Raw genomic sequence first — 25,400 nt, forward strand, 5'->3', positions numbered from 1 at the left:
ACAGGATCTTCTGTACTTGTCTGTTCCTGCATTGTCTCTTGCGTTTTCAGCAGGCTCTTTTGATTCCTTCTTAGTATTTGACCATCTTCACTTCTGACAGTGTAGGATCTTGGATTTACTTCCTTCAGAACAGTAAAAACACAAAATACTGGAGAAACGTAGCAGGTCAAACAGAGTCTTTTATGTAGCAAAGGCAGAGATACATAACTGATGTTGCAGGCTTGAGCCCTTCATCAGAGTAGGAGAAAATGCCAGCGAGTATCAGAACAAAAGAGTGGGAGGGAAGGGGAATGGCAGGGCAAAGATGACAGGTGGAGAAGAGAGGGAGGGGACAGCAGAGTTGGGATGGGGGTGAAAAAGCAGGGCTGTGTAGGTTAAAGAACTGGAAAGGCAAAAAATGGGGGAGGGGAAGAAAAGGCAAGCAGGTTTAATGGAAAGCAGTAAAGTCAATGTTCATGCCATCTGGCTGGAGGATGCCCAGACGGAAAATAAGGTGTTGTTCCTCCAATCTGCGGGTGGTACAGTACATAAGGACATGGACAGACATGTGAGCATGGGAGTGTGGCCTGGATTTGAAATGGTTGACCACTGGGAGGTCGCTGAGTTTGCAAACGGAGAGGAGGTTCTGAGCGAAGTGATCCGCCAATCTGCAACCAGTCTCTCCAATGTAGAAAATACCACAAAGGGAGTGCCGGATGCAGTAAATAAGTCCTCTGGATGTACAAACGAAGTTTGTCTTCACATGAAGGGCCTGTTTGGGGCCCCAGACCTTGGTGAGGGAGGAGGTGTGAGCACAAGTGTTGTACCTTCTACGGGCACAGGGGAAGGTGTCAGAGATGCGATGGTTGGGGAGGGATGAGTGCATGATGGAGTCCTGGAGGGAGCAGTCCCTGTGGAAGGCCGAGAGGAGCGGGAAAGATGTTTCTGGTGGTGGGACCCTATATTAAGTGTTGAATGTAGAAGCTACTGGGGTGGTAGGTGAGGATGAGGGGGATTCTATGTTGGTTGCATCGGGGGTTAGGGCAGATGAGAGGGAAATGAAGGAGATGTGGGTGAGGGCTAGTCAATAGTGGTGGAGGGGAAGCCATGTTTGTGGAAGAATGCAGACATTTCAGAAGCTCTGAATTGGAAGACCTCATCTTGGGAACATATGCGGTGGAGATGGAGAAATTGAGAGAAGGGGTATAGAATCTTTGCAGGGAACAGAGTGTTAGTCAAGGCAGTTGCAGGAGTTGGTGAGTTTGTAATACATGTTGGTGGAAAGCTTGTCTCCCGAGATGGAGACGGAGAGATCCAGGAAGGGGAAAGTGTTGCAAGTGATAGACCAGTTGAGTTTGAGAACAGGGTGGAAATTGGCTGTTCAGTGTCTGTTGGTTTAGAGTCTTTCTGCACTACCACACCCATGAAAAATGTGCCACTGAGAGCAGTTTATTTTATAGTGTGTACAGTATCTTCTATAGTTTGCACATTTCTACTTCTGTTTTGCTTCCCTTTGGAAAAACATTACTTTCTGTAGTGATTCTGTCCATCTTTTTGTTGTTTCCTGTACCTTGTTTTTTTGTTTATGTTCAAGGACACACTCTGTGGCTATGGCTATTCCTTAGTTTTCACTGGCTTTTCCACTCTCACTGAACTTTTTTGTGTGCTGCAGAGCTAATTCACTGGCGGGGCACATATTCATAGCTCCAGCTAAGGGAAGCTCTGTCTCTCACTCATTTCTTATCAATAATCCCCAACACAATTTGATCATGGATCATTGAATCTTGCAGTGATCCAAAATTGCATGTTCTACATTTTAATTTCAAGTCCATTTAAGAAAAAAAAAATCAAAGCTCTCTTCCTGCAGCTGCATGCGCGAACAAAACACATACTTCTTGAACGTTTCATTTTTCTTTGGTGAACAGTGTTCATCAAACATCTCGATATCCTTGTCAAACTTGCTCTGGTCAGCTGCCTTGGCAAAAACAAATGTATTGAAAGCCTCTAGTACTTGAGGTCCGCCACAATAAGTAGCAGTGCAATCTTCCATGCATCAGGTTTGCTATTGAGTCCAATTGCTTGTAGGTACAGCATGAATCTTTGTTGAACAACTTCCACTCATGGCCAGCATTTCTAGTATAATTTACAGCATCAGGAACTCTCACACTTTCCATTTCTCTGCTGCTATAGACTGATTCTCACTCTGCCCCCTCGTGTTTCTTCCATTCCTGGTACCATGCACATGATTTTAAAAATTTTAATAAAGAAACTAGAGTTCTTTTAAAACAACTAAATTAGCTTTAGAACTCATTCATGATCTTGAGGAGACATCCATCTCCAACCCAAGCTGCTGCAAACTGGTTTCTGACTCCCTCTAGTGGTCAGGAGGATCACCAGCAGTGGCGGGGGGGGGGGGGGGGGGGGGAGGGAGGGGTGGGGGAGAGGGAGCAGGAAGTTGTTGTGGGAGACTTCAACTTCCCAGATATTGACTGGTTCCTCCTTGATGCTGGAGGGAGAGATGGGGCACAATTCCTCATGTCTGTCCAAGGAGGATTCCTGACACAGTACGTGGCCAGTCGACTAGAGGAGAGGCCGTACCGGATCGAGAACTGAGTAATAAACCTGGTCAGGTTTAACAAAGCTATGAACAAGAATAAAAGCAGGCAAACTGGGAAGTGTTTAACTGGGGAAGAGCAAATTATGATGGGATGAGGAAGGAATTCAGGAGAGTAAATTTGGAACAGATATTCTCAAGCTAAAGCACAGAAATAATATGGAGGATGTTCAGGGCCCACTTGTGAGGGGTAGGTTTGTCATACTGAGACAGGGAAAAAATGATAGGAAAAGGAAATTTCAGTTGACCAAACAATTGAGGCAACAAGTTAAGAGGAAGAAGGAAGTATACGTCTGATTTAGGAAGCAAAAATAGGAAGGGTTCATGAGAATTGTATGGAAGCTAGGAAGGAACTTAAGAAAGGACTGAGGAGAGCTCAAAGAGGGCATGAGAAGGCCTTGGCAAGTAGGATTAAGGAGAACTCCCAAGGCATTCCATGTTTACATGAAGAACAGAAGAATGATGGGAGTGAAGGTAGGACTGCTTAAAAATAAAGGAAGCAACATATGCCAGGAGACAGAGGAAGTTGGGTAGGTCCTACATAAATACTTTGTTTCAATATTCACCAGAGAAAAGGACCTTGGTCAAGGAGAGGTCAGAATGGAACAAGTTTGCATGCTGAACCATGTTAAAATTTGGCAGGAGAATGTGCTGAATCTTCTTAGAAACATCAAGATTGGGGTTGGACGAGATATACCCCAGGTTGCTGTAGAAAGGGAGGAAAGAGATAAATGGGGCATTGACAATGATTTTTGCATCTTCCTTGGCCACAAGGGAGGTGCCAGAGGATTGGAGAATGGCAAATGTGGTCCCCTTATTTAAAGAATGAAATAAGGTCTGAGCAGATGTGTTCTGAAAGAGTTCTCCAGGAAAAGTATTAAAAAGACAGTTAAAAAGTTCAAAAAAAAAAATCAGAATTTAACCATCAAAAATGGATACTGTACTAAACGATCAAGGCAACTGAAAACGAAAAATGAGGAAACAACAGTTCAACCAGGAACACAGAGTGAAAGCCTTATGAGGAGTGGCACAGAAGGAGCCTTGGGACCAGCTGAATCCGGCAGAGCTGGTGGGGGGGGTTGGCCCAAGATATAGCCAATATCTTGAACAATATGGAAACTATATGCACTCTCTTTACGTGCATTGAATCAGCGAGGAGATATATCAGTAATGATATCTGAAATTCAAGAAAGTGTGGAAGACTTAACAGAACAGGTGATACAAGTGGAGGCTGAGCCGGACAAAACAACAGACAGGTTAGACTCTGGAAGAGAAAGCAAAAACATGGGACACAGACAGAAAAGGAATGATAGACAAGATCAACCATATGGAAATTTTCAGCAGACATAATAATGTAAGAATTATTGGACTGAGAGAAGGAATTGAGGGGAAAGACCCAGTGAGCCTTTTTGAAACATGGATCCCACAAATGCTGGGTCAAAACAAGCTAAATGCAAAGCTGCAAATTGAAAGGGCTCACCGGACACTCAGACCCAGAAGAACCAGTGAACAATAACCATGACTAGTCCTGGTAAGAATTTTAAGTTACCAGGAGCGGGATGGGATCTTGGGAGCAGCATACGAATATTCAAAAAATAGCAATGGCTCATAATGGTGGCCATCAAAAAAGTCATCTTTTTTCAGGACTTTAGCCGTGTCTTGGTCAAACAAAGAAAAGAATTTGACAAGGTAAAGAGACAACTGCAATCCAAAAACTTAAAATACTCAATGACTTACCCAGTGATGCTGAGGGTCGATGTCTCAGAAGGTTATCCTATACTAAATATCTTAAGAGAGAACATATGGGAGAAGTAAACAGCTTGGAGAAATATATTACAGAATTAGAAAAAAAAAGAACAGGACTACAAGAAGAATACAGACTACTGGAGAATAAAAATCTAAGATACAATACATTACAAACATAGAACAGAAAAAGCAATATTAAAACTAAACAAAAATATTATGAGTTAGGCAAACAGGCACAAAATCTTATCTTGGCAAGTTAAAACAGGTGTCATCAAGAATAATAAAACACTATAAAAACAGAGACAGATACTCAAAAGGAAATTAATGATATCTTTATACAATAACCATATAACCACTTACAGCACAGAACAGGCCAGTTCGGCCCTACTAGTCCATGCCGTAGCAAATCCCCACCCTCCTAATCCCACTGACCAGCACCCGGTCCATACCCCTCTAGTCCCCTCCTATCCATGTAACGATCCAGTCTTTCCTTAAATATAACCAATGATCCCGCCTCGACCACAACTGCCGGAAGCTCATTCCACATCCCCACCACCCTCTGCGTAAAGAAATTTCCCCTCATGTTCCCCTTATAATTTTCCCCCTTCAATCTTAAACCATGTCCTCTAGTTTGAATCTCCCCCTTTCTTAATTGACATTTACTCTGTCTGTCCCTTTTAAAATCTTAAACACCTCTATCAAGTCCCCTCTCAATCTTCTACACTCCAGAGAAAAAAGCCCCAGTCTGCACAACCTTTCCCTGTAACTCAGACCCTGAAATCCTGTCAACATTCTCGTGAACCTTCTCTGCACTCTCTCTATTTTGTTTATATCTTTCCTATAATTTGGTGACCAAAACTGTACACAGTACTCCAAATTTGGCCTCACCAATGCCTTGTACAATTTCATCATAACCTCCCTACTCTTGAATTCAATACTCCGATTTATGAAGGCCAACATTCCAAATGCCTTCTTCACCACACCATCTACCTGAGTATCAGCCTTGAGGGTACTATTTACCATAACTCCTAAATCCCTTTGTTGCTCTGCACTCCTCAATTGTCTACCATTCAATGTATATGACCTATTTAAATTTGCCTTTCCAAAATGCAGCACCTCACATTTCTCTGTATTAAAGTCTATCAGCCATTTCTCAGCCCACACCTCCAGCCTTCCTAAATCACCTTTTAATCTACGGTAATCTACCTCACTGTCCACAACACCACCAATCTTTGTGTCATCCGCAAACTTGCTTATCCAATTCTCTACCCCTACATCCAGATCGTTAATATATATAACAAATAATAGTGGACCCAGGACCGAACCCTGAGGAACTCCACTAGTCACCGGCCTCCAATTGGACAAACAATTTTCTACCACTACTCTCTGACACCTTCCATCCAACCACTGCTGAATCCATTTCACTACCTCCTTATTTATACCTAATGCTTCCACCTTTTTTCCTAACCTCCTGTGGGGAACTTTGTCAAAAGCTTTACTAAAGTCCAAATAGACAACATCCACAGCTTTCCCTTCATCAACCTTTTTTGTAACCCCCTCGAAGAACTCAATCAGGTTTGTAAAGCATGATCTACCCCTGACAAAACCATGCTGATTACTCCCTATCAATCCTTGTACCTCCAAAAATTTGTAAATAGCATCCCTCAAAACACTTTCCATCAACTTGCCCACCACAAAATTATACAAATCAGAATTACTCAGGGATGAGAATGAAATAGAAGAATTTCTGTCAAATGTTGAACTCCCAAAACTAGCAGAGTGAAAAAAGATAAAACTTGACAGCCTCTTTACAGGCAAATAAAATCACTGGGAGAGGATGGATTCCCTTCTGAGTTTTATAGACAATTTAAAGTATTATTTATGTTCCTATTAATGGGTGTTCTGGACCAATCAGTAGAGACACAGACCCTCCTGGAATCAATTCTCAAATGCTAGTATTACAGTACTACCAAAAAAAAAAATATTGGGATCCATTAAAAACATCATATTGACCAATTTCACTGTTAAATGCTGATTATAAAATACTAACAAAAGCATTGGCTAATAGATTAGGACAATATCTACCAAAACTGATACATACGGACCAGTAGGATTTGTTAAAGGAAAATATTCCTCAAATAGTCTAGGAAGATTATTTAATATAATACATATAGCAAAATTCAAATGGAATCCAAGTATTACAGTCTCCCTGGACACAGAAAAAGCATTCGACTGTTTGGAATGGTCCTTTATTTAAAACACTGGAAAAATTTATATCATAAACCACAAGCTAAAATTATAACCAATACTCAGATGTCAGCTGTGTTTCTCTGAAGTAGATTGAATAGACAAGGATGCCCCCTGTCCCCAGTGCTTTTTTATACAAGCAATTGAACTGCGAGCAGAGATAATAAGAGGGTATCCAGATATAAGGGGCTTCAAAATTGCACAAGAAGAACACAAAATGAATAATTTTGCCAATGATGTGCTGTTATACCTATCAGACCAGGTTAAATCTTTGGAAAAATTACAAGAAACATCAGAAAAATATGGAAGAGTATCTGGCTATAAAATAAATATGTACAAAAGCGAGATAATGCCATTGACAATTTAGAATGCAAACGGTATCAAAAATGGAAGTAAATTTATATGGAAGAAAGAATAGCAACTGACAATAATCTACAGAAGCTGTATGAACTAAGTTATGTTCTACTTTTGGGGAAGATAGAAATAGACCTGCAGAAATGGAGAGATTTACCGATTACTTTAATAGGATGGGTCAATTGCATCAAAGTGAAAGTAATGCCAAGACTACAATCGCTGTCTATTCCGTTACCTAAAAATGTTTTAAAATTACTAAATAATCATATTAGACAGTTCCAATGGAATACTCAGGTACCAAGAAAAACTGACATGGGACTACGGGTTGGGAGGAATTAAACTTCAGAATTAAAAAAAAATACTACCTTGTTGCACAGGCTAGATTTCTCGCAGCCTCCTTTGTGGAAGACAGTCGTTCCCCCCCCACCCCCATCTTGAATTCAAATGGGAATGTACTCAATGGGGAAGGGGAAACAAAGGATATTATCTATAAATGGAGTGTCAAATCACTAAAAAGAAAGACATAATCCCATACCAATACATATAATCAGAACACGGCAGGGAATAAATAAATGTATAAGGGAAAAAAAGCAGGAATATCAATAAAAGCTGCACTGTGTAAAAATGTGTTATTGCTTATGAATATGGGCAACTGAATATTGAATTTGTGGTATGACAAAGGAATAAGATATATTAAAGTTGTTATGCAGAAGGAATTCATGTCCTTCGAACAATTAAAACATAAATACAGAGTGGCCAATAGGGCATTCTATTGTTTTCACCAGCTAAGATCATTCATGAAAGATGAGGATCAACTTTGTCCCCACCTGAAACTAGTGAAATGGAACAAATGGAATGGATGGGGTATACACCCAAATTTATAACAAAAATGTATTATGCTCTCCAAAGTGAAAGTGCAAAACCAGGTTTACAGAGGTCAAGGGAAAGATGGGAGTCGGACTTGGGTTTCGTAATCTCAGAAAGAAGCTGGTCAGATTGGTGTACAGTAATGACATAAGTTATAAATGCAAGGTATGGACTAGTTCAGTATAATTTTCTGCACCAATTACGTCTTTCTCAACAGAAGTTACATAGATCAAAAGCAGAAATTTCAGAGATGAGTTTCAAATGTGGGACTGAAATAATAAGAACTTTTCTACATGCTACATGATTGTACATAAAGGTGAGGCCATTTTGGCAAGATATCACAGAAAAATTAACCAGGGATAACAGCAGTGGGCTTTGTGGGCAACCCAGAGCTATATCTATTAGGCAATTTTATGGAAATAAACAACAATTTGACCAAATATCAAATCTCATTTATAAAAATAGCACTGTCGGTATCGCAATTACTTGGAAATCAGGCTCCCCTCTACTTAGACTGTGGAAATGAACAACTAAAATACCTACGGAAAAAAAAAATCACATATAACTTAAAGAATAAATATGACACTTCTGTAAAGATCTGGGAGCCATACCTGGACCATATAAGGGCCCAAATACAATAACAAAAAGGAATATAAATGCTGATATAATACATACCCAAAAGTGATTTCCCCAACAGTATTCTATATATTTAAAAAATATGCAAGCTCTGATGGTGTGTAGATCTGTAGGTATAGAATAGGGGAGGGAGGGAAGGAATGTTTTGTTTTTGATGTTTGTACAAAAAGTTTAATATATTGTGTTATTGAATATATTGTGTTATTGTATATTTTTGAAAAAAATCAAAAATCAAATATTCAAAAAATGATAGGGAAAATCCTGGGAATTATAGACCAGTGAGTCTGATGAAAGTGGTAGGCAGATTAGTGGAGAGGATTCTTGAGTATTTAGAGAAGTACAGTTTTCTCTGGGATAGTCAGCATGGCTTTGTGAAGGGAAGGTCATGCCTCATGAACCTAATTGAGTTTTTTGAGCAGGTAACAAAATAAATTGATGAAGATAGGGTGGTGGTTGTGGCCAAAATGGATTTTAGTAAGGCATTTGAGAAGGTCCCCCATGATGGACTCATTCAGAAAGTCATGAGGCATGGGATCCATGGACCCTTGGATCGGTGGATTCAGAATTTGCTTGCCTTTAGAAAGCAGAAAGTAGTAGTGGATACAAAGTATTCTGCCTGGAGGTCAGTGACTAGTGGAGTTCCGCAGGGATCCATTCTGGGACCCCAGATCTTGGGGATTTTTATAAATTAAGAAACAGAGAAACAGTTGGCATATTTGGTAGCATCTTTGTTAAGATCTAGAAAAAAGTTAACATTTCAAGTTCAAGACCATTCGTCTGATGATATCCAGATATATTTCCTTGGAACCCTTTTATTGCTTCTCTTCTGTCAAAAAGGAAGCTGAATCCCGAGAAAAACTTGAGGGCTTTCCAGATAACACAGCTGGGTGCCATCAAACGAAGACTGCCAATCTGATCAAGTGGAAGTAGAAAAGAGATATGTCACGTAGAAATCCTGAGGGGATTTACAAGCGATTGCATGGGGGTATGAAGAGCATCCATTAATATTATAATTCTAGTGTAACAATTCCAGTGCAACAGTTCTTGGATACTTAAAGAAATAAAGGGCTGTTTCAAAGGAGGAGGGTTATGTTCAATCAAATCAAAAGTCTGAAAAGAATGAAAATATCATGAACTAAACATCTGAAATCTTAACCTGATTTTCTGAGTCAGTTAATAAACTGTGTGTATAAATGAGGTAAGGATTTAAAGGGGCTCAGAACAGAAATGCTCTCTAACCCACTAAGTATCACCAGCAATTCTTTACCTGCTAAAGATTTAATTAATGGATTATGCCAAGTTAGTTGATCACAGGGATGCATTTGAAATGGTAAAATGGGCTACATAATGCACAACACTGAAGATTGGAAGGAACAGCAGGTGTCTTATCTTCACGATATCCAATGCATCCAAGCAGCAACTACTTACTTAATGTTAAAGTGTAGCACTTATCCATGAGGCATATAGTGGGACACACTGTCACAGACACAATCCAAATTTTGACAAAGATGATTCTATGCACACAATACTTGCAACTTGTACAATAAGATGGTGGATGTGTACAAATGAGATGGAAAAACCATAGGAAAAGGAAATAATTTCATTTTCTATTGTTTAAGAGCTGTCTCTCAATTAGGAAATTTGTCACATTAAATGTACCAGATGCTCAGGCAAAATAAATTACATGTAATACAGAAAAGCAAAATTTTTTTGTGATTATCTACTTAATTTTTCACTTGGACTTGGATAACCGAGAGCAGAAAAGAGCATCGCAAATTGGCCAAGGGGGAATTCATTGCTGTATTTATAAGGTGGAAGACGAGCACAGAGACTTTGCTTCTGGCATATGCCTAATAGTTTCAGACCTAGCGATCAGTTTTCAGGCAGAATGGAACAGCTGCAGAATGGAGTGACTGGAATTCTAACAGGACACTTCATCTGGAATACAATACTGATCATTTGCGCATGAAAGGTGCAGCAATTGCAAACCTATCTTGGTGTCAGGCACTCATTTAAAAATTTTAATAGCAAAAATACCAAAAGATAGGTCTTACAAACACAATGTCATCATAAGAAAGGTGAGCAGGGGTAGGCCTCTCAAGTCTGATTCATCTTTTCAATAAGATCATGGCTGATTCAGTCTTGACCTCGTCACCATTTTCTGCTCTCTTCCCATACCTCCCTCATTGAATGCCTCCTGAGCTCTCTGGGACCTTAACAAGGTCCTCAAAGTAGATTCCTAGAATTACTTCTTTGCCACAAACCAGAACTTACAAACATCATGATGCTTGGAATAAATGAACTACAAATCCCACAAGCAGAGGATTTCTGACAAGATTCAAAAAATTAAGTTTGCTTGCCAATATAGCTTTGACAAAACATTCAAATTGGTATTTTGTGAAGTAATCTGTATGTGAGTTTTCAACAATAAGGCAAGGATTTGTATAGACAGAGAGAAAAGGTCAATTTAGGCACCTTCGACTATCCATCTCTAAAGGTTTCTAGCAACATGAAAAAAACTACACAATTAAACAGTTGACAGTAAAGTTAAGAATGTGGCACAAGAAGACTCAAGCACCACTTTTCCCTCAGAAAACATTATCTACACAATTTGTGGATGAGCACACAACATTCACACCTCCAGCAATATCAAATATGGACCAAGGATCATATGTTTCAGACCTTCTCTATGTCTATAACTGGGATTTTAAACTTATTGTACAAGAAGCTGGAAACATGGACTGATGATGAAACATTTTAGAACAAAATATATATTGCCGCCATGAATTTGGCATCATTTTTAAAATTGATAGATCTTGTGTAGAATTGTTGAGTCTGGGTCATACAATAAAAATATTATGCAATGGCAAGTTACGTGTTTTATATTACCTTATATAAACTACCTTATGTGTTGCTTGCAGTAGAAAGATATGAGAGGACATATGGGAGGAAGATCAGACCAAGCTTTTAGGTAGATTTGGAAAGAATAGGTGCAATTTTGAAACAAACATTTTTCTTACTTTTAAAGTAGTGTGCCAGTTTTCGTTACAAAAGTGATGACACTTCAAAAGCACTTGGCATGGAATGAGATCATGAATAGAGACAGATAAATGCAAGTCTTTTGTTAATTCTGGAAATGACAAATGAATGTGACCTTTTTTCTCCCACAGACGCTGCTCAATCCACAGATTCCTCTAACATTCAGATTCCAGTGTGATGGATTAAATCATATATTGTGCACAAGAGATACATTATAGGGGGTAGTGTAGGTCACAAACAAACACAAACACTTCACAAAACAGATCTCATTTAAATTGCAAGAGCTTTGCTCAAACCAGACACTCCAGGCCCAGGGCCTTTGTAAAGACAATAAAACTGCTTTGCTAAAGGTTTTCACAAGGAGGTGCAAATAGAAGAACCCGAACTCAAGAGACTTCATAAGTAGGTGTTAATTGGTCACGCTGTGGAGTAATGGATTATTGTTTTGAAAACAACAGATGAACAGGCTCAGAAGTTTGGGTCTGGTGCCACAATCTGTCTGGTTGCATTCTGCTGTTCTAACAAAGTCATGTGGTTTTGCAAGGGTGGAGAGAGAGGGAGAGAGAGAGAGAGAGAGAGAGAGAGAGAAAGAGAGAGAGAGAAAGAGAGAGAGAGAAAGAGAGAGAGAGAGAGAGAAAGAGAGAAATGGTTTCTGCAGTACAGGAAGCTGGCAGTTTGTTGAAACCTCATTTTGAAGACGGGTTGAGAGTTCTGAATTCAGCCCGTTGAAAACCCTTGTGGTCCATTCAAGAGGAAATGGCTGGCTAGAGTGTTTCACCTGAAATAAGGGAAACAAAAGGAATTCTCTGGTGACCTGCAGAAGAGGTTATCATTTGGAATACCCTGATGGGGCATGTTTCTTCGGTAAGACATTGAAGTGGCTGATCCGAGGGAATCAGTTTGTGTGTGTCCAACGAGCAACAAATCTCTCTCTCTGAAACCAACAAGTACCTTCCTGAGCGGTAACCAATTACTTTTAAGCACCAGAGCTTGGTGAAAATTCATAAATGTTAAATTCTGTGCACAGTATAAGAATTGCCTGATACCAGTGAACTTGGAGGAATGAAGTGAGATTGGACCATGAATCAAAGAACTTTTCTGAACCTATACACATTACATTATGTGTGGTTAGAATTAGAAGGGGGTTAAGTTAATAATAATAAGTTAAAGTTTGATCCTGTTTTTATGTTTAAAGAGAATTAAAACGACTTTTGTTTAAGTAACCATTTGTCTTGGTGAATTTCTATTGCTGCTGGGTTTTGGGGTCCTCTGGGCCCATAACACCAGCATCTACAATATGCTGAGCCTCTTCAATTTCTTTCTCTCCTTACATGCTTCCAGGAGCTGGTACATCATGTAACATATGAAGAAGATGTTGGTGAGACCACACATGAAGATCTGGTTGCCCAATTTTAAGGAGGATGTTGGATTGACACTATTGATGTGGACCAGATCTTGAACAATGATGAGACAGAATTTTGAAAGAAATTAGAGTTAAATAGCTTGGTGTCAGGACAATAACCACTTCCTCAAAGTTACCAAGGCAATGAAGCTGGGCAGAGGGATGAACTCACACCCTAGTCCACATCAATGAACTGGAGGTGCAGAAGTAGACAGCTTTAAGTTCTTAAGCTTAAATCTATCCAATAATCCAACACACCAATGAGTCAGCCAAAAAAAGTACACCAATGCCTCAATTTCCTCATAATCCAGAAATTTGACATGCCCCATGTGTTTCTGAACAATAATTGCAGATGCACTATTGAAATTATCCTGTCAAGATACACCACCCATGATAAAGGTAACTGCTTTGCCCATGACAGCAAGAACTGTAGAGAGTGATGAACGGAGCTCAGACCATCACTCAGAAAAGTACCCAATATATTAAAAAGATTTCTCCCCGGCACCTCCTTCCATCAGGCAGATGATGATTTTGGAGTGTGAAATCATTTACCACCAATTTGAAGGGCAGTCTATTTTTTTGCTGTTATCAGACTCCTGAATGAACCACAGATTAGTAAGATAATATTGCCCTTGCTCCTTTCTAATTGATCTTTCTCTGCATACAGGTTCTTGAACCTCCCCATACTACCCTACCCAGATATTAGTTTGGGACCACGAGAAACATCTGTTTGCAATATCGAAACATCACTTTTTGTTCTTCTTGCACTAATTGCAACTGTGAATATTTCTCATTCTATCCTTTTATATTTATTATCTCTTTTTCTACTTGGGGGGGGGTTCAAAAGGCTGATGGTATTGGAAACTATTCTTGAACCGAGAGCTGCTGGTCTTCAGGTTTCTGATCCTTTGCATGAGGGAAGCAGCAAGAAGAGATTGCAACCAGAGCGAGGTCATGGAACTTTATTAGTCAGTCCTTCATGAGGTCCTTTATAATGTTGGTTCCTTGTTCAGGTAGTACAGTTGTCTTCGATGGTGATTTGCAAAGAAATGGCTGAAAAGTAGTAACATTTTGATGGGGATGGAAGCACATTAATGGAGATGCAGTCAAATTGTGAAGGAAGGCATCATTCTGGGAGTAATAATGGAAACAAATTATGGAAATCTAACATAACCAGGTTGGATGGATTGCAAGTTTGAAGTGTATGAATGTCTAACTAAACATGAAGGCAAGATATACTGAAGTCAATGAGTTGAAAATAAACATTTTTCCAATAAAATCCATTAATGCACTCAAGCACATATTCTTGTTTTAATTCACAAAAATCACTACAATACACGCAATAACATAATGTGGAAATGTGTAATAGACCAAGCAGTACTAAGTTTCAGGTGGCTTTTCATCAAGAATTGTAATCAAAGGACATGAACTAAATTGTTAACTGGTGTTCTGTCCTCATAAGTTGTTTGGTCTGCTGAATATTCCCATCATGAATAGTATTTTGCTTTGAAGAATTCAAGTTCTGACAATAAAGCAGTTTAAAACCTCTAGACTCAAGGGAAAAGCCCTGTGTGACTATGAAAATTTTAGTTCATTTCTAACAAATAATTTTATAGCATGTTTGTACATATTTTGGAATTTGGTTAGAGAATAAATAGGTTAAATTCCAAAAAGAAGACTATCAAACAAATGGCCTGAAGGGAAATAATGTGATTCACTTTGCTTCTAACTGCCATCCTTTCCTCAGTCCATGTTCAATGCTTCCAACCACTATCATCATTATGAGGTATTGGCTATGGACCACATTGCTCTATAATTAATTCCCAGTTAAACCCAACTATTTCCTCCAAAAACATTTTTGGATCCTCCCAGCTTGTCCAACTCTGTCACAACTGTTCTGATTAAGTTGCTTTCCACGTAACTGCTCCTACAAGGTCTTCTATTTTCCCAAAATGATTTCCTCCACATGGTTAAGGACATGAAATATAGCTGTTACATCACTACTTCTGCTTTCACTCTTATTCTGTCCTAGAAGTGAAATTCAATGCCCCTTACGCTCATCTTCCACTCCACCAAATTGCCCATGTTGAATGGACATTCTCTGCTATCTTAAATGAAATGCATCATCATCTCCCCATATCTCTCACAACATCATAACACATTCCAATCAGTCCCAACATAATCTTCTTTTTTCTCTATTTACCTCCTCTTTCACAATTCAAGGCCCCAAGCATTTGAGTCACTTCTAATGTGGCATACTGCATTGACAGATCATAATTTGGGTAAACACCAATCTGCAAATGCATTTCTGAAATTGAAATTCCCACCATTCCACCATTTTAATTCTCTCCCCTCCCTCACCTCCCTACTCCCACATTTTTACCCATGACCTCCTGAAGAATTCCAATGTGCTCAAAAGGAATAAAACACTTTTGAAAAGATATTATACAGCTTCAGGTTGAATTCAATAACTTTATATCATATTTATGATCTCAAGGTTTTTCATTTTCCCACTCATATTTACAGATTCCACAGCCATCATTTGCTTCTGCACGTCCCTCTACCTTACAACATTACCTCCACATCACACAACTCATTTTGATTTCCAATAGCAGAGATCATCATGAAAAGCAATTAAGACCAAAGATTCCAAGGAATAAATGACTTTTTTCTGGTCTCCTTAACACAACAGTAGAAAACGAGGCAGAGACCACCCATTTGAATCTGTGCAATGTGCAAACATGGAACTTTATTAGTCAGTCCTTCATGAGATAAACAATGATTCTAGAAGTCTCTGAGGAAAAGTCATCATGTGCTATCTTCTGGCAAACAATTCAGCAGAAGCAATGACAAAAAGTGTAGGACACAGTTACCATAGAAACCTCTCAACAGGAGAAGTGAACGATTGGAAATAATATTGGAGGTATGCCTATAATATACACTGCACTCGGCTCTGCTGTATTTAGTAATCATAATCAGTTTTGATTTGAGATTTCATATGTTAAGGTTAACATAATTTAGCATTCACACACATGCCCAGTCTATGGTAAAATTCAGCCATTGCAGGTGTTAGCATCTGATACTTTGGCTCACTAAATAACTAGATTACATTATTGTCTGATAAATATGAAGTGAATGCATGACATGGAAATATTAGCTTGGCACTTTGGAACATTACAGTTTGGCCCCTAAAATAATAATTTTCCATTTTTAGAACATGGTACAAGAATCCAAGTGAAACAAACAAAAAACGCACAAATAATCTGGTTGAATAATCTGTTTTCTTCCTGCATGGAATAAATGTCTGGGATGTAAAATTCCAATATTGTTTATAATCTTTGTGGCTTTTCCATTCGCTCAGCTCACTTGCTTGTGAAAGAGATTGCTTCTGACAGACAACCATCCAGCAGCTCCCTATCCCATTCCCTTGCTTACATGTCTATCCATGGTCTCATGCACTGCCAGTCTGAGACCATCTGCAAATTGGAGGAACACCTCATCTTCCATCTGAGCACCCTACAACCAGATGGCATTAACATCGACTTCTCTGGGTTTCATTAACCCCACACCCTCCCTTCTTCTTCCCCTGTTGCTTTTCCCCACCTCTGTCTGTTTCCTCTCTTTCCCTCTCTCCCTTTTCACAGACTATCTTGCAGCAGCTCATTTGACTCAGTCCTGAATAGAATAGTGTAGGACATGAATATTATCTCTCACCAGCTGGGTGTGGCTACAATATGCATCACTTACTTATGAGATACCAAACTCACAGGGAAATTCAGCACGCTGATTCCATGGCACAGACTGCACCATTTGCATTCATTAATTCCTGATGAAGGTCTTGAGCAACCCTTCTGCACACTAATAATATCAGCAGAAAAGAAAGCTTTTAACTCTACACCAAAAAACTGGTTTTCAACTTCATAAGCAAAACCTCAATTTACTTTGTAAAAGTAATGTGGAAAGACAATGTTGCTGGGGTTAATCAAAACAAATTTTATTTTGGTTTCTTGAAAACTGGAGACTAAAATTATTTAAAAAAAGGTTAAAAAATGTGTAATCATAGAGTTTATATCTATATATTGTATTTTTAAAGTAAGGCTTTAAACCCTCGTTTACATTTTTTGTATTCTTCCAGTACATCTAAATTACTGCTAAATTTTCCAACACAATCTCCTGTACGATGTCATTAGTGTTTAGAAAATCTCTGATCATGCACTTTAAATCATAGCAGTTTGTGCAGCAAATTTAAATTCTTTCATACATTTTTACCAAAAAGATGAGCAAACCATGTCAAAATATCACATCATCTGGTCTGCAATCAGGCAACACAGAAATCTTTCCCCTATTAAGGCATCTAATTCCTTAACATCAAACTCCCACGATATGTGACAAAGCAGCGATGCACTGTGCAATATCAAGGCATCAAGAAAAGATTAGAAGAACTTTAAAGAAGAAACATTCTGTGTTATCTGTATTTCCACCAAGAAGGCTGAGGAATCTACATCATTTATGCTCTATTGGCAATAATTCTGTCATGATGGTTGGTACACTGCCTAAATCTGGGAAACCGTTTGATATACAGATTAATTTTTTTTAAATCTATTTCGTCTCATTGCTACATTGATAAGCAGCAAACAAAGAACTTGAATTCATAAGGAACAGACTTTCTAAGACATTCTTCAGCCTTTTGGATAAGCAGTTTCTGGCACTGTTGCAACACCAGCATTTTGTTTTATAGATTTCCAGATTCTTCCTTACCTTTTCCATCTGTTGCTGAGGCCTCTTGCAAATGCCTAATTGACCTGGAAGTGCAACAATGAATATCAATGAGGTTCTATTGGAGCTCGTAGAAAATACCGCATTGTCAAATCGAGCCAACAGATAAATGACACCATCAGCCTTGTATTAAAGGTAAACAAGATTTATATCAAGGACACTGAAAATACATTTTAAAATGTATTTAGAGAGCCAGGAAATCACAACACAGATGTTTATAAATTAAAAGCCATAAATTAAGCAATAAATTTGAGTAATAATCGACAAATCATAGAAAAGAGAACATTTTTGCTGCTCTTCATTGCTGGGGAGACAGCCAGAGAAAGGGTAACCTCTGCTTGAGCAATAGCCAAGAAGAGAACATTCCATGATTTTTTTTCCCCCATCAGATGGGATGTAAACTTCTTTATTTCAGGTCATTCAGATACCACATCCCAAGACAGGAAAGAAAGTCAGTCACTGCTTCAGCTTCCAGGAAGGTATGCCAAACTGCCATTCTGAAGCTTTCAGATTTATGCCTTTGTCCTTGTTGTAGACATTGAAAATTAATGCTTCCTGTACTTTACATCTTATTTTGCATGTAAACAATATTGATTGGGATTTGCACAAAATAACTGCTTTCACATGAATTTAGAACCTTCATGAGAAACAGTCACAAAAAAAAACAAAGTGAAGGAGCTGGAAAAAGCTTTTTTCATGAAAATTGACCATGAGCAAGAACACAAGGTTTAATATGGCCTCCATTGGTCCCATTATTTAAATATCTCCATTGTTATTCCACAGACTACATAAGCAAAATATATTTGCTGGAAGAACTTCTTGAAGAGAAATGAGTCAAGAAACATCTGTTGATGTAAAGGGACAGTCATCTTTTTAGGATGAGTGCAAGACACAAAAGTGTTGGAGAAATTCAGCAGATCTCACAGCATATAAAAGGAAGGTACCTTGAAAAAGGGCTCAGGCCTGAAACTTTAGGCCCTTTAAAGCTGCCGTGTAAAATGGGGTTAACTGGGTAATTTGCCTGGTTAGTGCCCCACTCATGCAGCAGGTTGAAAGGGTCCAACCCGCTCAGGGTCGTCCTAATTCAATTGGGTCCCTGCCCTACCTCGGAGGTAGTCAGGGAACCCAGTAATATTCACCTAGGTCGCATCCTCCTGCGGCTTGAAACCGAAAATAGCTGACCCCTAGTTCTTCCGGTGTCGTCAGCGCTTACGCACTGATGTCACAGGGAAACCTCTGGTGAAGTGCCTGCCACAATCAGGAGAAAAGAGAGATCGCTGCTGCGGGGCGCCACGATCAAATGGAGAGGGCCTGGCGGGGAAGGGGCGAGTGCAATTGACAGTGGGAGGGAGACTTACAGCTGGTGAGGGAGCGACTGACAGCTGGTGGGGGGACTGGGAAGACTAGTTTGCAAGACACGTCATCGCGGGAGCGGGATCCCCCTTAAATCCCTGGATTGGCGATTTACTAGGGCTATCATTAATCACACCTGGGTCCAAGGAGGGCTACCTGAGTGCTGCAGCTTAAAAGGGCCTTTTGGTTACCCTTTACTTCCTATAGAAATTGCTTGACCTGCTGAGTTTCTCCAGCACCTTTGGGTATTATACTCCAATCACAGTATCTGCAGACTTTCCTGTTTATCCCAGGACTCGATGATCAAAGCTAGGAGGATTTGCAGTATTTTTAGGCAAGCCTAAAATTAAAAAAAAACAAACAGAAACAGGAAATCCTGGAAACACTCAGCAGGTCAGGCAGCATTTGTAGAAAGAGAAATAACGAACATCTTAGGTCCAGAACCTTTTGACAGAATTGAGAAAGAGAAAAAATGCTTTTTGAGTAGGAGGGAAGATGGAAGAGGCATGGTTGGAACTGAAAATTTGATAAGGTAAGTCCAAATGGGTTAGAGGGGTGATTTTCGAAAGCTTTTCACTTTTTTTTTGCCTGTGTAATGTGCTGCAAGTGGAAAAGCTGTGGGACCAAAAAAAAGTTTTTAAAAAACTGAGAAAATCAGTTTTTCATTTCATATTTTTCTCATTTATCCTGCTGGCATGTCCCACAGTTTGTCATTTACCACACTTTACAAAGAAAAAAAGTTAATGAACTCACCCTCCCAAAGTCAGGGTGAATATTACTGGGTTCCCTTCTGTTCCAATCACTCTTCCCCACACCTGCTCTGCACATGAAAGCTCACTTGATTTCTTCTCCTTCTCAGTTTTGAAGGAGCCTCCCAAGCCTAAAACTTTGACTGCTTCTCATTCCCCAGATGCGGTCTGATCTCCTGAGCGCCAATATTTTCAGTTCAATATCATTTTTCCCTCCCTGGTCCAGTTCTTCATGGGAATCAGTCAAATGATCAGTAACCAAGAAGCCAGCATAAAATCATAGTCAAGCTTACCACACCACAGGGAACAGGATGGCACCACAACACAGGAGGTCAACAAGGAAGAGGATCTCCTTCCACAGTCCATATTCAGTTGTCCCTTCTTCTGTAGACTCTATTATAATGTAAGCTACATTAGCAAGTACCTAGGAATAAAAGTGGCTTTGGTCAAAGAAACATGGAAAGCAAGGAAAACTTCACTCTTCACACAATATGTTCAATGAGAAGTAATTGGACTGAAACATGCATATACGATTCAGTAGAATAAAATAATTCATTTTGTGTCATTTCTTATTTAGGTAGGGAGAAGAGTTCTGAAGGAATGGAGGAGGGTAGAGGGGAAAATGATCTATGCATTCAGAGTAAATTTTAATCATCATCAGGCATTTCAGGTTGCACCACATAAATATGATCCAACACTCACAAAAGTGTGATTACAAAAAGGAATCTCAGGGTTGTATGGGATGTCATGTACGTACTCTGACAATAAATCTGAAATTTGATCTGAAATTTATTCACTTGACAATTCAAATCCCATAGCTCCCTCTATTGGACTACTGCAATATTCCTTTTCAAAACAGTTTCATATTAAGATATGTGAGATGTGGAATCTAGAGCAAAAGAAACAATCTGCTGAAGGAATTCAGTGGCTCAAGCAACATCTGTAGAGCGGGGAGGAATTGTCAACTTTTTGCTTGAAGCCCTTCATGAAGGCTGATCCTAGAGAGCAGCGGAAACCAGTACAAGAACGAGAGGATGGAAGGAGTGATGCAGGGGCCAGCAAGGAGGTTTCTGGAAAGAGGGGAAGGAGAGAGAATGAAGGTAGTGACAGCTACTATTTCACTCAGTTTCAAGGAGATGCTGGACCATTTAGCATGCAGGGCAGATCAGACAAAGCCCAGGTTTCCTTCCCCAGAGAACATTGATGAAATAGATATATTTTTATGTCCATCTTGTAGTTACCATTGCTGACATCAGCATTACATGCCAGTTTCACCTAATTAAACTTAAATTCCAAGTTACCATGGTGTAATTTGAATTCTGGATGAAGCATTTACGCATTTGGATTGCAAACAATTACAATGTTGTTTATCTGTTTACAGTTCATTCTTTGTTTACAAGTATTTGCTGTATGAAGTTTTTTTGCAATATCAGTTACTGGTGATTCTGCTGCATCCGCAGGAAAAAGAATCACAGGGTTGGGTGATGTCATGTATGAACTCTTGACAATAAATCTGAAATCTGAAACCCTTACTCTCATATTTGGCTTCAGGGAAAAGGCAGGGGACTAAGATTATTTGGATATTCATTTCATAAAACTGGCACAACACAATGGGCAGAATCAATTTGTTTTATGCTTGTATCATTTCATTTCATGTTTCATTTTCCCATAGCTTTTTAATGTTCCAGCCTGGCTCTTCATAGTTTCACAAACACCCAACTTCAGTTATTCAAAATTTTATTGAATTTAAAAAGAGTAACCTCTGGGCCAATTTTGCAAACAAGCAATTGAAAACAAAATATTTAAAATTTAAAAAAAAAATGCTGCCTGACCTGTTTATTTCTAGTATTTTAATTTTGCTAACTTGCATCATACAGAATGCCATACATTTTCTCCTCATTAAACATCCAGTGTTAGGGCACTGGGACTGCAATAGAAGATACTTAATTACATATCAAATAAATTTGAAAATATGTGATCATCAAAATCCACATATGTGCAGTGACGGTTAAAAAATGGGCACCAATAATTCGTATTTTCTTTACCTGGAGTGGAATGACTATCATAAAGATTTTCTTGTCTTTGTCAGATAGGATGTGTTTAACAAAGGCCCAACCAGTACCTATCAGTGCAATTGTAATGAACAACAGGGCACCTTTCAACCTTGAAAATAGAAGAGATTATTAGTAAAGAGGACAAAACAAGGACAGTCTACAGCAAAATTTTAGATGTGACTGAAATTTTTAGTCATCACTGTAAATGAATAGGAACAGCTTTATACGTTTGCAAACTCCATTCTATACATGGAACTTATTGAAAGTATTTATAAAATTTGGAATTTTAATGCCAGAAATCTAAGCAACATTTAAGACACCTAATCATTAAATAGAAAATTAAATATACTTGAATTTTTATAGAACTTTATCAAGCAATTAACTCTAAAAGTTGAGGGGCTCACAAATGCCAACTGAATTCTTTCAAGGTGCTAGCAACATCCCATCCTCTGAAGAGGAAGGTTCTGCTTTCATACTTCCACCAAAATAAATACTGAAACTGACAGCAAAATTGCATGAGAATATCACATTAAATTTCTTCAATTCTTCCCACTTTGAAAGAAGTGCTAACCAGTAACAGTCAAAATCTCAACATACAAAATTTTACAGAATAATACCATAAGTATGTGTGTAATATTAGAAATTTGTGGATCAATTTTTAAGGTAAAATTTAGGGGGTCGACTATTACACGCATACTACTTTTGACCACGGTAAGTACCCATGTTGATCGGGACATTGAGAGCACAGATGAACGGACGGCTGGGGCGGAGGAGAGAGTCATTGGCTGGGATGTCCGTAGCTCAGATGGGAGGGAGCCTGGGGTGTTGGGTGTTTGGATGGGTGGCTGGCCAGGGCCTACGTAAGAGTCCACTGTCAGGACCTCAGATAGTGGGTGGGTGGCCAGCACAGGGTGGTGAGTGCATTCAGGACATCGGGAGCTCAGATGGGTGAGTGGGCGGATGGGGCCTCAGCGAGAGTCCGTGGTCCGGGTGTCGGGCAGGGGGTCGGGTTGTCGGGAGCTTGGATGGTTAGGGCATCAGAAGTACAGATGGGGGCCAGGGACTCTCACCTCGGCCCCGGCCACCCACCTGATATCTCAAAAGCAGACTTACCCCCCAGTCCCACCACCCATCTGAGCTCCTGACCAGAGTCTCGCCTCGGCCACAGTCACCCTCCCATTCAAGCTCCAGACACCCTGACCACAGACTCACCTAGGCCAAAAAATAAAGGGAGAGGTGAAATTCTATTGAAAATACCAATTTCTGGGCCAAAAATAAAGGGGGGGGGGGGAGTCATCGACTTTTACATGGTATCAACTATTACATGGTATTATACAGTATTTCTAAAGAAAACCTAAAGGTTTTCCCTGCCTCATACAGACTTCACTCAAGGCACATGAATATGGCTCTTTGCATTTACTGCCCATACTTGCAGAGAGATAGTAAGAAAATACACTTACAAATGTGTTATGTAGTACACCACAGCCCAACCTTCAATAGGGTATCCCTGAGTAGAAATGAAGTGATAATCAATCTGTTGAGGGAGGGAAAAATAAAGACATTCATTTAACCTGAATGTGGCTATCTGAAGAAAAAAGAACCTCTTTATAGTTTTGTCATGACAATTTTTGTGCAAATTCCTCAGTTCACTCAGCATTTTGTATCAGAGATAGAAACCTGATAAAAGCAGGACAATTTCTTTGCCATGTTGAGAGAGAGCCCCACAAAGATCACTGAAAAATTCTCAGGTTTTATACTTCCATGAATTTTGGATTTTAATCAAATAAAAATTCATAGCAATGTTTTATGGAGATGATACAATTAATTTTGCACAGTTGACCATAAATATGATATATAATGTGACACAGCACTTAAAGGATGTATTTTATTTGGGACTTTGTATTGTCCTACCTAACTAAATTAAATTGTTTGTCTTGTACCCTCCCTGATCAATCTTGTACATTGTCAGTTGAGAAAAGTAATCCCATTCAAAAGCAATTTTGGACGCTGCAAATATACAAATATTTTAGTTCTGATTAAAGATCATTGATGCAAATTGTTAATATTTTATTTTCCTATTGATGATGGGAGTGACTACAACTCCCTTAGCTTCAACATAACTATGGAAAGGATAAAAACAGACAAAATGGGAAAGTGCTTAACTGGGGAAGGGCTCATTATGAAGGCATGAGGCAGGAACTAGTGAGAATAAATTGGAAATAGATGTTTAAGGGTGAAAGCACAGAGTAATGTGGAGGAAGTTTAAGGATCACTTGAGCAGGATTCAAGATAGGTTTTTTCCCCACTGGGACAAGGAAAAGATGTCTGACAAAACAGGTCAGGCAACAAGAGGAAGGAGGAGGCAGAAAACATGAAGGGCTCAAGAGAAGTATATGGTAGCCAGAAATAACGAAGCTTAAGAAAGGACTTGGGTGAGCTTGAAGGGGGCATGAGAAACCCTTGGCATGTAGGATTAAGGAGCACCCAAAGGCATTCTATACATTAGTGAAGAACAAAAGGATGATGAGAATGAAGGTGGGGCCACTAAAGGACAAGGGAGGCAACATGTGCCCGGAGGCAGAAGAGGTTGGGGAGGTCCCAAATTAATACTTTGTGTCAGCATTCACAAAAGGACCTTGATTACGGTGATGTAAAAATTGAACAGGCCTGTGTGCTGGACAGCGTGGAGATTAAGGAAGAAGTAGTCTTGGATCTTCTTAAAAACATCAAGATTGATAAGTCCCCGGGGCCTGGATGCAATATACGCCAGGCTGCTGTGGGAAGTGAGAGAAGAGATAGCTGGGGCAGTACCCATGATCTTTGAATCCTCTTTGGCCACAGGGGAGGTGCCAGAGGATTGGAGAATGGTAAATGTAGTCCTCTTGTTTAAAAAGAGGTAATAGGGAGAATCCTGGGAATTATAGACTGGTGAGTCTTACGTCAGTGGTGTGCAAACTAATGGTGAGGATTCTTAAGGATAGGATCTATGAACATTTGGAGAAGTGAAGGATAGTCAGCTGGCTTTGTGAAGGGAAGGTTGTGTCTCACGTAGGGCAGTAGATGTGTTCTACATGGGTTTTAGCAAGGCATTTGACAAGATCTCCCATGAGAGACTCATCCAGAAAGTCATGAGGCTTGGCATCAGTGGAACCTTGGCTGTGTGGATAAAAATAATTGGCTTGGAGGAGGGAAAGTATTTTGCTTGGAGGTCAGTGCCAGAGGGATCTGTTCTGGAACCCCTGCTCTTTCTGATTCTTATAAATGACCTGGATGAAGAGGCAGAAGGATGGGTCAGTAAGTTTATGGATGACTCAAAGGCTGGAGGAGTTGTGGATGGAGCTGAAGGTTGTTGAAGGTTACATATAGCCAGGATGCAGAGTTGGGCAGAAAAGAGGCAGATGGATTTCAATCCAGATAAGTGTGAGGTGATGCCTTTTGGATGGACAAACCAGAGGTTGAGTACAGGGTTAATGGTCAGTTACTTAAGAGTGTAGATGAACGGAGGGACCTTGGGGTGCAAATCAATACATCCCTCAAGTTAACCGCACAGGTTGTTAAGATAGTTAAGAAAGCCTATGGGATCT

At 39.5% G+C, this 25,400-nt stretch overlaps 1 protein-coding gene across 3 annotated transcripts in view; it reads right to left on the reverse strand.

Annotated features, from left to right (window-relative positions):
- The window catches only part of LOC138736609 (protein GPR107-like), a 122,841-nt gene that overhangs the window by 57,442 nt on the left and 39,999 nt on the right, over nucleotides 1–25,400 (reverse strand). For 2 of the 3 annotated variants that reach the window (XM_069886397.1, XM_069886402.1), the window contains 4 exons: nucleotides 23,277–23,350; nucleotides 21,808–21,925; nucleotides 20,056–20,186; nucleotides 17,643–17,686 (listed from right to left, as the gene is read on the reverse strand). In XM_069886397.1, the coding sequence (XP_069742498.1) occupies nucleotides 17,643–17,686; nucleotides 20,056–20,186; nucleotides 21,808–21,925; nucleotides 23,277–23,350 (367 nt within the window). Of the gene's footprint in view, nucleotides 1–15,286; nucleotides 16,743–17,642; nucleotides 17,687–20,055; nucleotides 20,187–21,807; nucleotides 21,926–23,276; nucleotides 23,351–25,400 lie in introns of those variants that run through there. The other variant, XM_069886407.1, reaches the window with a different exon arrangement.

The sequence above is a fragment of the Narcine bancroftii genome, chromosome 1, assembly GCF_036971445.1.
Source record: "Narcine bancroftii isolate sNarBan1 chromosome 1, sNarBan1.hap1, whole genome shotgun sequence".
Taxonomy (NCBI): Eukaryota; Metazoa; Chordata; class Chondrichthyes; order Torpediniformes; family Narcinidae; genus Narcine; species Narcine bancroftii.